Source organism: Castor canadensis, chromosome 14 (genome assembly GCF_047511655.1).
Source record: "Castor canadensis chromosome 14, mCasCan1.hap1v2, whole genome shotgun sequence".
Classification (NCBI taxonomy): domain Eukaryota; kingdom Metazoa; phylum Chordata; class Mammalia; order Rodentia; family Castoridae; genus Castor; species Castor canadensis.
The window spans coordinates 67,850,048-67,863,591 of NC_133399.1; the positions used below are offsets into that span (position 1 = coordinate 67,850,048).

Genomic DNA, 13,544 nt, shown 5'->3' on the forward strand with positions numbered 1-13,544 from the left:
TCCTGGTCAGTGAGGCTGGGGCAGAGATGTCAGTGCTGCCACCTCCTGCTCCAGGGCCAGGTGAGCACAGAGGATATGGTTCATAGCCCCCTCCCCATGGAGCATCAGACAGGGGAAGACTCAGCACTGATCTGAGGGGCCTGGCACTGGTGTTTGTGCCTCCCTCAGGGGCCCATCCTCTTCTTATGGCTCAGAGAAAGCAAGAAGAGCTCGAGATTGACCTGTTTAGGAAAAGTCCCAGGAAGGTCACAGGCTTCCCATGGAGCTCTTTACCCCTTGCCTCAGGCCTAAGTGTTGGTTGTGCTGTTTTCATTCAGCTCTCACTGGAGAGGTCAGTATAGGCTTTGCTTTTCAGGTGACACAGTGCAGTGGACTAAATGAAGGGTACACATAGTAAAGAACCATATCCTTGACTCCAAAATCCTAATTATTTTTTTTTTAACATTTTAACCTTCAGGATAATAGGTTGCATTTTACAACATAGGAAAGCAGTTAACATTTCTTTCATTCCCTTAAAAGCTGAAGACATCTTAAAGTCAATTAAAATAGTAGAGACATTTTTAAATCAATTATTTGAACGATGGAGCCGAGTATCATTTGCCCTTTCTTTCTCCAATTGTTCACATCTCTTTGATATGTATATCTTAATTTTTTTTTATTGTGGTACTGGAGATTAAATGGAGGGCCTCCTGAATGCTAAGCAAGTACTCTACTGCTTGAGCCATACTCCCAACCCCCTTTTTATTTGTATTTTGTTTTTGAGACAGGGTCTCATTAACTTTGGCATGGTTATCTTTAAACTTTCCATCCTCTTGTCTCTCCCTCATGAGTAGCTGGGATTCCAGTCATGCCCCATTGTGCCCAGTTTTCTCTATATATGTTTAACTTAAATTCTTGTTTCATTATGAAATCTCCATTTCGTATGTGGATACAAAGAACATGATTCAGCCCTCACCTTGTATAAACCAGCACTGCATTTTAACATCTGTGTGCTGCCTACACACATTATTTGAATGTTCCCATGCTCTGCAGAGACCTATGGCCCTGAAGAAAACCTCCCTCCAATTATATTCAGTATCCATGCTCCCCTCTTTGGGACCCCTGGGACCTTGGAAAGACTCACTTTCCCTTAGATCTGTTTCCTCATTTATAAAATCATGTACCCTGCCTTCTAAAATATCTATGGATCTGCCCTGTCCCTAAGCTAGCTAACAAGGTGTTTGTGAAAACCTAAAGAACCACAACAAAGAAGGAGTGATTTTATTCTAGGTAAATTATACACTGTACAAACCTGACTTTTTTAAAAAACATGCACCCAAGTTCATTATTGCTGTTGCAGGATTGTTTGCAAACACTGGAAGCAACCTAAGTGTCCATCAACAGGGGACTAGTTAAGTTATGATGATATATTATGGTGTAGTTGCTTAAAGAAAGGCAGTATTCTGAGCAGTGGGAGTCATTTGCTGTCTTGTGTAAGTGTGTGCATACACACACACATGCAGGTGCATACACATGTATTTGGGTTATTGGAGCTATGCATGAGAAATTACTGGCAGTGGTGTCCTCTGGTGCTAAGGGACAGAGTAAAAGGAAGGCTTAAAGGTCAATGTATGCCTTTTTTGCATTTTGAATTCTGTCCACTGTGCATGTATCATTATTCAAAGTAAGACGAATTGCTTTGACAAAAAAAAAAAAAAATGCCTGCAGGAACTTGACCTGAGTGGCATTGACCTCTAGCCTGACAGTTTCTGCTTCTCTTTTACAGGTCCATCCTATGAGGCAGCCCACTCACCCACCATCAACAGGAAGAAGTTCTTTGCCCCTGTCCCATTTCCTTCGGGCTCCACTGAAGATGTGTACCCCAGTGGCCCTGCACAGCCCCCTCCCCTTCCCCAGAAGAAGTTAGTGAGCCGGGCAGCCTCTTCACCTGATGGCTTCTTCTGGACTCAAGGCTCCCCCAAGCCACGAACCACAAGCCCCAAGCTGAACCTAAGCCACTCAGAAACCAATGTCTGTGTCCATGACGAGTCTCCCTTTAGCTATTCCTTGAGCTCTGGGAACCACCCCCACCATGTCTTCTCCTCTTCTGAGCCTCTGGAAAAAACTTTCAAAGGCAATGGCCACTGGGTCCCAGCCCCAGGACTGGCAGGCAGCAAAAGTGGCTGCAGGAGCCCCAACTTCCAATGCAAAATGGCTTCAGCCACTTCGTCCTCCCAGCTGAGCGTGGCCAGCCAGGCTTCCTCAGGCAGCACCCAGCTTCAGCTACACAGCCTCCTAAACAGCATCAGCAGTAAGGAGGGCACCTATGCCAAGCTAGGGGGCCTCTACACACAGTCCCTGGCCCGCCTGGTAGCCAAGTGTGAGGACCTTTTCATGGGTGGCCAGAAAAAGGAGCTGCACTTCAACGAGAACAACTGGTCGCTCTTCAAACTGACTTGTAACAAACCCTGCTGTGACTCCGGAGATGCCATTTATTACTGTGCCACCTGCTCTGAGGACCCTGGCAGCACCTATGCTGTGAAAGTAGGTACTACCCCCCTCCTTCCATCCTGCACATGACTCACTGATACTGGTGTGAGTCATTTCAGCTCTCTAGGCTTAGGGAGAAAGTTGGTTCCTAAACTTCCTTTTAACATCATGTTCAACAATTTTACTGTCAGCATGGCAAGATGTGATTTGTAGCATGAGTTGTGAACTGTGTTTTCAGTGATGAACTTAGGCGATCTAGTTTCAATAGGAAAACAACTGGTGTTTTGTCAGTACTAGAGTTTGAACACAGGGCCTCCTGCTTACTAGGCAGGCACTCTACTTCTTGAGGCACTCTACCAGCCCTTTTGCTTTGGTTATTTTTGGGACAGGGTTTTGCATTATGCCTGGGCCTTATGGACTGCAATCCTCTTATTTATGCTTCTGGAGGAACTAGGATGAAAGACATGGACCACCATACCAAGCCATCGGTTGAGATGGAGTCTCACTAACATTTTGACCTTGAACGTCAATCCTCTAGATTTCCCTTCCCCAAGTAGTTGGAATAACAGGAATGAGCCACTCAATCCAGCTGAAAACAATTATTCTTTAATGCAGCAGAGGTGGTTTATTCAGCAAGTGTTTACTGAGTGCTCTACTCTATGCCAGGTATTTTGTGGCGATCTGAAGGTGTAAGGATGAACATATGATTCTTTATGGCGTTTATAATATATTAAGGGAGATGGGAAAACTAAGATACTATTCTTCAAGTGTTAGAGCTAGAAGGAAAATTAGACCTAGGCATCAGTATTGAACAATAAGAGTGATGATAACATGTATTGAGATTTTACTATACAATTAGACTCTTAGCTGGGTGTATTAACTATGTGACGTGTATTCCTAGTTCTTCAGGGTGGGTTGGTTTTACAGATGAGAAATCTGAAGCTTACAGTGGTTAAATTGCCCACTGCTAGTTAGTACCTGAAATAGAGTTCCATCCTGGTTTGTCTGTCTCCAACACTTATGCTAATGAAGTTCAGAGAAGTTCAGTGACTCACCAAAGGTAATACAGATTTTTAATCTGATGATGGATCATGGCTGTTGGTACCACACCCTACTGCTATCTCTGAGTGTGGCTCTGAGGGAGCAGGTGGAAGCTTCTGTACCCATTTTAGTCACTGTGGTCTCTCTGTGGACTACGATCCCTCTTTGGTCCTCTTTCCCATCTTCTTTTGATATTCCTCAAACTTCTGGTGGGTTCATGGTCCTTTTGTAAATTCAGGCTTTTGTGAAGAGAGAAGAGGGGGACCTGAGCTCTCTTCCGCCATTACCTGACCCAAACATTTGGTTTGTGTGTGTGTGTGTTTTCCAGTTAGGAAAATACAGAGTGAAGTAATTTGAAATAATTTTGGTAGGCAGCTTGCTAAGCAGGAAAAAAATTTTTTTTAAATAGAATGATTAACAGCCAAGGAAATTATAGTGAATTTTGTTTTGAGATTTGTCTTTTTAAGAACTTCATGACATCACCATAATATCGATTGAGAACCCTGAAGGATATGTTTAAGGGGTGTCTCTAGTTTCCCTTCTGTGCAAAAGCTCCAGAAGGCCTAGGTGGGTGGTCAACACAGCAGGAACTAGAAGCAAACATCCTGGGAGAGATTCTACACAATCATTCTTGGACTTTATTGCTTCTATGATTTTAGCTGTACTTCACTGCCCCTCCCCAGCCAAAGTAACAAAAAGAAGCCCCAGAACTTCCCTTCCTGTTAAGATGGTGCTGTAGTCAGTACAGCTACTCTTCAGCTTACGGTGGGACTCAGTCAAATAAAGCCATTGAAAGTTGAAAATATGGAGAGTTGAAAATGCATTGAATGTCCCTACCCTATGGAATGGCCTTGCTTAGTGGAAGAGTGCATAGCCAAATCTCTATTGTTTCCCCTCATGACTGTGTGATTGACTGGACTGTGACTCCCTACCATTGCTGGGCATCTCAGGCATGGATCCTTACCACAGCCCAGGAAAAGACAGAAGTCAAAATTTGAAATAGAGTTTCCATTGTATGCATATTGCTTTTGCACCATTGTAAACCAAAAACAAATGTGGAACCCTTCTAAGAAAGGGACCATCTGTAGAGAAGTGATTGGACCCTCCAGCAAGCTTAGTAAGATGAATTAAATGTCTAGAGTTATCACATGGGTCCAGAGCCAGGGTTATTTGGGCTCCTCGAGAGTGGAGGGGATGGAGGTGTACTTAGGAGGTTCTTTCCTTCCCCTTATCCCAGTGATACGAGAACAGACCCTGTGAATCGTCCTTCCACTTCCATCTTGAACCTACCTGTCCTTTGCTTACGTGCATTGGGCACTTGCACCTTATCTCTTGGTGCTAACCTGGGGGTCTCATTCAATCTTGAGGAACAGGTGACCTCTCCATTTTGAGGAGGAAAAAGTCTGGTGGAGGAGACTTGATTCACTTCTGCCTTGAGCTAGAAAGTGATTGGCTTTATGGCAGGAAGGAAGGAGGGGCTGGGCCACCTGGCATAAGATACCTGGCCCTGCCACTGAATCTGAGCCTCGTGGCAATGAGGTTTGTTTGATATCCATAACTCAGAATATGCTGTGCACCTCAGACTCTAGAGCCTCATATAATGTAGAAGTAGCAAAGTTCCCCAATGCACAATGCAAAGAATTCCAGCTTTCCCAGAGGATGTAACAACAAGCATTGCTTCTTATTTTATTAGAAGTCTAGAAACCAGAAGGTAAGCCTTGGATTCCAAAGCAAAGAAACCCCAGGTGTATCATATTTGACTTTCCTGGAGACTTGGTACCTCAAAGACCCTCACTGTACCATGTGGAAAGGAAGTTTGGAGAACAGCATCACATGCTCCGAGCAAGATTACCAGGAAAGATAACATCAATTTGCAAATGTGCCTGGCCTGGTAATTGAGGGTGGGATGGGGGTCGTGAACATCATTTCACACGTGCAGCTGTTCCACCTCATTAGCGCTCCAGTCTAGACGGAATACAGTCATCTGGGAGCCAACAGGAGGGGGAGTGGGGCTCTTCTCCAGTGCCAGCCTGTGTGTCCCACAGCCCATTTCGTCGATGCATGTTAAGCAGGAAGTGAACACTGAAGTCAGCTGCAGCTTTGCTGTGGAGTCCCAGTGAACAATAGCAGGCTTGCACCTGCTAGCTGCAAAGCTGGATCCACCAATCCTGGGCTCAGCGACCTGCAGCAGTAAAGAAATAAAGCCAGCTCTTGTAGCCTGACTCTGATTACGTAGCAGACAAGGGAAAAAATCATTAGGCTGTGTGAATTTTTGGAGCTGTTTCATCTCCCAGCCATCTAACTCCAGTTCATAATTAGGGACCTGCGCTAAGCCCCTGGGCCTTTTTTATGTAACAGATGTGACTTAGCCCAGATTTTCACTCATGAATGAGGTACTGGCTCCAAAGCTTAAAATGAAACTTGGCTCCGCAAAAGGTTTAAAACTTGAGCTCAGCCAAGGTCTATGCTACGTTCTAGAGCCAAAACCTAGGACATGGGCCCCTGGAAATGAGATGGGCAGATGGGTGTGGAAGGAAGCAGCCCCTCTCTCTGTACCTAACACCGTAGGATGATCTCAGAACATCTGTCCAGGGCTCACGGGATGGTTGTATGCACCCGCCAAGCACCCTTCAGTAGTGCAGAAACTGTGGGCTTTCCCAGAGGCCCTGCTCACTGATTTTGAAATGCATCCAACCCAGTTGTCATTTACTCTGCTCCTTCATTTACATATCTGTGTGAAATGTCAGGAGCTGAACTGGAGCTCTGGGCTGCAGTGTTTGCCGTCCCAGACCTTTCACACATTGGAGGAAAGGGGGTGTTGGAAACCCTCCCCAAGTCCTGGCAGCTGTGCTCTGAGGGTTGCACAATACCTGCCAGCCAGCTCAGGATGGCCCAGCACCACCACATGGCTGCAGCTGAAATGTCAAGAGCAGTCTCCATAGCAACGTTTCCCATGGAGCACTTACCATGGGCTACACCTGGTGCCAAAAGCCATACCTGCACTATTATTTAATCTAATGATAGCCTCAGGACTACACTGCCCAGTGAAAGAGAAAAGAGACTTTGAGGATAAATTCCATGATCCTCATCATTCTTCTATTCCCTGTTTGCAAAATCATCTACCCACTAAAATTTATTTCTAACTCACAAATCGATACTCAAAGCATTTTCCAGGCCTTCGCGGACAGTTACAGGGCAGGGAAGAATCTGAGCTGCCCACCTGCTGTGCATGTTTTCCAGTGAAAGGGAACAAGGAGCTGTCCTAAGTCTTGTTTCAGCTCTCCTACTAGAAGTGAGGCAGGCTAGGAGTTAGGGGTTAGTTCAGGACTTTTAAAAACCATACAGCTTGATTTAGAGCACCCCAGAGACCCATCCTTCACCCATTCCCTCTGAGCCCAGAGAACTCCATTTCAATTGCAAATCCTTTGTTAAGTTAGAGAGAATGGAAATTTCCTCCTGCATAGACTTAGGGTACCTGAGAATTAGCATAGGTGTATGCTTGAGTCTTACCAGATCCTCTCTCCTGCCCCCTATCTCCCCACCATCCCCCCCACCCCATAGCCCAAAGGCTTTTTGGAGTCTGTGAGTGAGGCGGGTTTTCTCCCTACTTCCAAGTTAAGAATGATATAAAAACAACCTCAAATAAAATTCTCTTTTTCCTACACGTGGCACCTCCATTCCACCTGGCAGGTGATCCCACCTTTAATCTCCTTCCCTCTTTCCCACAATAAAACACCATTATTTCTCCCACTGCATCCATGTGTTCAGCTTGGATTGTTTCTCATCAGAGCACAAGAAGCAAAATCTTATGATTAGATTCATCAGTGATTCCAACAATAGAAGGATCATGGTTCAAGGCCAGCCTAGGCCACCCAAAAAGTTAGTAGACCGTATTTCAAAAAACAAGCCCTTCGTGGTGGTATATTTCTGTAATCCTAGTTATTGAGGATGCAGAGGTAGGTAAGATAACCACTGTCCATGACCAGCCGTGGCAAAAGCCAGAGTTCCTATCAAAAAAAAAAATAGCAAGCCAAAAGGAAGTGGGTCATGGCCCAAGTGGTAGAGTGCTTGCCTAGCAAGTTCGAGGCACTGAGTTCAAACCCCAATACCACAAAAAAAAAAAAAAAAAGAAAAGTCCTGTGTAAAGTTGAGTGGTAAAGCCTGAAACAATAGCATTTAGACATGTATTTTAAGATAATTTTTGTTATTGTCATAGAAAGCCATGCCTGGAGTATATACTTCCCTTTTATTTCTATTCTGCTTCCATAATAGAGATTACTAAATTAATGTGTTACCCACTCCCTCCCCTCTTTTAGCTTTAAAAAAACGTTCCTCAGAGGCTAATCTCTTTGATGCCAGGTTTTACACTGAAAGGTTTGTGTAGCTGCAATATAAAGAAATCTCTGTGAAAAGGTGCTTGCAGCAGAACTTCTGAAAACATCAGTGAAAGCCTTGCGGTATAAACACTGCTAAAATCATTCCCCTGCAACAGCCCAAAGCAAAGCTTCTTTGGGGATTGTTTGCTGGTTGGTATTTTATTGGCAATTGTGAGGTGCCTTTCTTCCCTGGATTGCACACTGATCCTTGCCTCTATAAAGCATGCATATTTGCTAATTCAGTATTTGCATTTACTTAATAGAACATAAATACTTGAAATAAGGAAACTCCTGTAACTTCCCAAAGTTTACAAAGCTGATATTTAAACCCAAGTCCATTTCCTTGCCGAATCTGCATGAGGGAGAGAGAGAGAGAGACTTCAGGGCTGACCCAAGACTCTCCAGCTGAATGGCAGCTGGGTAGATGGCAGAGTTTGCTGGTTTCTTTCAGCTGCTTCGATTCATCACAGCAGCATCCCTGGAGTTGGTCCTGCAGGTCATGCCAGCAAGTAGGCCAGCAAGTAGGCATTACAGATTTGCCTGGATCTAGAACCTAAGTCAGCCTAAGAGAACATGGCAAAGTCCTCAAGATTTAGGGCCTGCATCTGCCCCTGACATTCCCTACCAAGGGAGCATCCCAGAAGTGTGGCACATTTGCTCTCAGGTAGCCCCTGTTTCAGGTGAGAGGACTGACTGGGAGTGAGGTTGATTCTTTCAAAACTCTGACTTTGTGAAAATTTGTCCAGTCTGCTCTGTGGACAGAGGGCTACCTTAGTACGATATCGTGTCACACTGTAGGGCCCCACTGTGACTGGATCATGTGGTCATTTTATGTTTAACTTTTAAGAAATTGCCAAACTATTTCAAAGTAGCTGCATTATTTTCCATTCACACCAGCAATGTGTGATGGTTCTCATTCCTGTATACCCTCGTGGTTCTAATGAGTGGGAGCTGCTATCTCCTTGTACTGTAGATTTGCATTTCCTTAATGTTTCCATTCAAGGATTAAGTTACCTGTAATATACAATGATGATCAGCACCTTTTCATTTGCTTATGGGCTATAGACCATGCTTTTGATGAGGTATCTAAGAAATCATTGCCAAGGTCTCAAGGATCCTTTCATGTTTCTTCTGAAATGTTTTTTGCTAAAATTTGTAAGTCTATTTGATCTCATTTTATATAGGGTGCTAGGTAAAGGATAAAGTGTACTTTTTCCATGTGTATACCAAATATTCCAATATCTGTTGAACACAACCATGAATCTCACTTTTTTTTTTTTTCAGATTCTCATTTATCCTTATTTAGTCACTTTTTTTTATATAAAAGTTTTTTATTAGGATATATTCATTATACAGGGGGGGAATTCTAAGTGACAATTCCAATTAGACTTACATTGTATATATTTACATTTCCCCCATTGTCTCTCCCCCTCAACCCCCCACCCAAAGCACTTGGAAGAGATTTCTTAGTTCTGTTTCATATAGGTATGTGAAGTCCATCAACCATATACCATTACCTTAATCTCCTTCCTTCACCCTTCCCCCTCCTCCAAGTACCCCCTCTTGACCTCACTTCTCCTTCTCTCCACAGATTTGCAAAACCCCTGAGCCCAAAACAGCTTCATACTGCAGCCCCTCTGTGCCTGTGCATTTCAATATCCAGCAGGACTGTGGCCACTTTGTGGCCTCTGTGCCCTCCAGCATGCTGACCTCCCCTGACCCCGCCAAGGATCTTCTGCCTGTTCCTCCCTCACAACCCCCTGCCCAGGAGCAAGACTGCGTTGTGGTCATCACCCGAGAGGTGCCCCACCAGACGGCCTCCGACTTTGTGCGGGACTCAGCCGCTAGCCATCAGGCTGAGCCTGAGGTTTACGAGAGGCGCGTGTGCTTCCTGCTTCTGCAACTGTGCAATGGGCTGGAGCATCTGAAGGAGCATGGGATCATCCATCGGGACCTGTGCCTGGAGAACTTGTTGCTGGTGCACTGTAGCCCTCAGAGCTCCCCAAGACCCTCCTCTGCTGCCCCCACCCCTCCCATTGTCACACTCCCTAACTCCTCTGCCACCAACGTCACTCCCAGTGCTACAGCTGCCCCTGCCTGTCAGACCGTGCCCGGTAAGAAAGAGTTACCCAGGCTTATCATCAGCAACTTCCTGAAGGCCAAGCAGAAACCGGGTGGCACCACCAACCTACAGCAGAAGAAGAGCCAGGCCCGGCTGGCCCCTGAGATTGTGTCTGCCTCCCAGTACCGCAAGTTCGATGAGTTCCAGACTGGCATCCTCATCTATGAGCTACTGCACCAGCCCAACCCATTTGAGGTGCGGGCCCAGCTGCGGGAGCAGGACTACCGGCGGGAGGACCTACCCCCGCTACCCACCCTGTCCCTCTACTCGCCCGGCCTGCAGCAGCTGGCCCATCTGCTGCTCCAGGCAGACCCCATCAAGCGCATCCGCATAGGCGAGGCCAAGCGCGTGCTGCAGTGCTTGCTGTGGGGACCCCGGCGGGAGCTGGTGGAGCAGCCAGGGACCTCGGAGGAGGCGCTGTGTAGCACGCTGCACAACTGGATCGACATGAAGCGGGCCCTGATGATGATGAAGTTTGCGGAGAAGGCGGTGGACCGCAGAAGGGGAGTGGAGCTGGAGGACTGGCTTTGCTGCCAGTACCTGGCGTCCGCAGAGCCGGGAGCCCTCTTACAGTCCCTGAAGCTCCTGCAGCTTCTCTGAGGGAAGCCCCTGAGCCTGCACTTTGGCAGCTTCCCCATCCCCTTGCCTTGCCTTGGAAACATCATTGTTTCCCTGGGAAATGGTTCTGTCATGTTTGAATATAATATATATCTATATATAATATATAAATATGAAAGACTAAGGATGCCATTGCCCATTATGGCCCCATCCGTTTTTCTCTTGTAATTATGTTTATTTCTAGCCCCATGCAAGGTCGTGAGGACAATTCTGCCAACAGAATGAAGCCTGGACCTCTGGGCTCACTCCCTCGTTGTGAAATCTCTTCAACCTCTTGTCAAATTGTTATTTAAAAACAACAATAAAAAAAGAAAACCAAAACCTTCTATTAAAAAACAAATAAGCTTTGGAGTAATCATGAGCAACTTCTTTTATTCCCAAGTGTCTGAGTGCACTAATGTCTTTGGTGCATAAAAGTAATTTTAAAATTCTGCAACAGTAGAGAGGCTTGCTTGCAGTGCACTTGGTCTTGCACTTCTCATGAAATAGACCAGCAGTCAACTGAGGCCTGGAGGAGGTGGTACCAATTAGTCCCTGCTTTTTGTCCCACCCAGCATCCTCCTAGGAAGAATCCAGTATGGCTGGCGAGATCCTAGTCGTTTGGAATTAAACCTCACTACTCCAAACCTTTCTCCAACTTGCTCCACTTCAGATGCTTTAAATGAAAAGACCTTAACAGAGGACCACTTAGCAAGGCCTGGGCAGGGTTAAGAAATCAAAGATTGATGTGTAGAGAAACGACTAGGACTGCACAACCCAAGCCACCTACAAGAGGTATTTGCACTGAGGTCTCTCCAGTCAGAAATGGAAGAGCAGGAGAATTAATTGCTCCGTCTCCCTGGTTGGTTCCCACCTGTCATCCCCAGGTTCTAACCACTGGGATGCCAGACAGCAAGGGAGCTTGTGTGATGCAGTCTGCAGGATCAGCCTCTCCAGACTGGAGAATGACTGGGGTGCTGAGTGGCAAGCAGCTTACTGTTCCCACTGTGCCAGATACCAGTGCAAGATGGAACTCAGGGTGTAAATCCCAGCCAGTGCTCTCTGTTGTTCTAAGCTGTCTCAGAGCTCCTTTGCCAAAAACCCATTTAATGTATTTAATGGCACCTGCTGTTTACTGAGGCCAATATTTGTTCCTTTGCCTTTAAAAAGGCACAGGATTGGGAGGCAGCAAATCTTTCCTCCTTCAAACCAGGCACACACACAAACCACTCATTGGAAGGGAAACAGCCCCAAGATTCTTGGATTTCTACCTAAAGGGTAATCTTCCAAATACTGAGCTAATTAATTTCTAAGACCTTGTTAATGACTATGGAAAATTTAAAGCAAATGCAAAGATCTTAATAGGTGTCTAAGAAATCTGGGAATGTGTTTAGCAACCAGCCAGGATGGGGAACTCACCGAGGTCCCCTCCTCCATATTAATTCTACTTCTGCAAGCTCTACCTTCTGGCCTCTGACTCCACATAACACAACACATTTCCATGCATCTGTGAAGACAGCACCTGGGGGCACATTTGTAATTTCAGTTTTTGCCTGAGTATTGAGGAAACAGCTGGCTACAACCAGCTCTCAACTATGTACACAGAAAAGAAAGTCTTTGAACAAGGAAATCATATTTCTCTGTAGGATCTATCTGTTTCAGGGGGTGTTATTTTGTCAGTTGTTTGTTGCTGGAATTTTCCAAGCAAACCGTCTGCCCTTGGTTTTCTGTCTTTTGCTTTCTTGTCCTTTATTGCTTCAAATAAATAAACAATGGAGAGGGAGTAAACAAGCACTTTGCCTGGGGAGTGCAGTACCGTTTGGAAATGTGTCTCAGGAGGCATATTTTTAATCCCTGAATTAATTGTACCTTTTAAATATGCCACCCACTTCAGAAAAAAAAAATAGAGGTTGTGCAGACAATTTTAGGTCCAAAAATGAAGCAAAAAGGTGGTAAAAAGAACAAACTATAGCAAGAAATTCTGATTGTGAAGAATGAAGGTAATTAAACTTACTTCCAAGTTGTCCACCAACCTAGAAAAAAGAAATTGGGTTGCAGAATTCTTTTTCGTGTAATTTTAGGGAACAACTCATAGGAGGAATAAACCTTTGCCCAGTTCTTGGTTCTAAAGGAAATTTGTAAATAAATCCTTATTGAAGACATTGAGTAATACCCTAGAAGCATTTTTCTAAAGAAGGGGGAAAAGCATTTTTCTAAAGTAGGGCAATGCCTCATATCCACCATTGGCAAAAACCAAGTGTGTCAGCTCCAAGCCTGGTTCTCTAGAGAAATTGCTACTCATTTAACCCCTTGGATTGGGTTTTTCCATAAATGAAGTCAGGTGGCAACAAGGTTTGGCACAGAGCTTCAGTCACACTAAAGTCAGAGGTTCATAAAACCGGTCTTTTGTTAACTCAGAGTACACCTAAGATAAGGCTTTATCTCACAGAAAACTCCAACACTAAAGTCCAGAGAACAGTAGTTTTGTTCTGTAGGATTAAGGGACAGAAATAACCAGGGACCTTGGTATGAAGATACTCACACAGCATCTGGCTGTGTGACTACTTCTGCTAGAACTGGGGGTGGGATAGCTCAGTGGTAAGGGTGTGTTTAGCATGCACAGAGCCCTTGGTTCAATCCTCAAACCACCAAAACAAATTGAACAAAAGATTTAAAAAAATACGTCTGTTATCTGTGAGTTCATCTCTTCCCCCCTACACACACACACACACACACACACACACTCCTTTCTTGGCTTTAAACCCAACTACTGGTATTTAAATCAGTTTTTCTTCTTTCCTGCTCTGAGTCAAGTCGCCCCCATATCCTTTCCACATATGCAATTTTTGTTAACAGGCGTTTCCCATTTTCATGTCAAGATGTGGAATCTTTTTCTTCTCCTAAATTCTTCCCTGTAGGAGTTATGAAACCTCACATGT

At 45.0% G+C, this 13,544-nt stretch overlaps 1 protein-coding gene across 1 annotated transcript in view; it reads left to right on the forward strand.

Moving 5' to 3' along the window:
• The window catches only part of Prag1 (PEAK1 related, kinase-activating pseudokinase 1), a 51,810-nt gene extending 38,855 nt beyond the window's left edge, over window positions 1-12,955 (forward strand). The window contains exons 5-6 of the mRNA XM_020152912.2: window positions 1,766-2,523; window positions 9,478-12,955. Coding sequence (XP_020008501.2) covers window positions 1,766-2,523; window positions 9,478-10,608 — 1,889 coding nt within the window. The 3' untranslated portion in view covers window positions 10,609-12,955. The remainder of the gene's footprint in view (window positions 1-1,765; window positions 2,524-9,477) is intronic.
• Window positions 12,956-13,544: the final 589 nt, after the last annotated feature.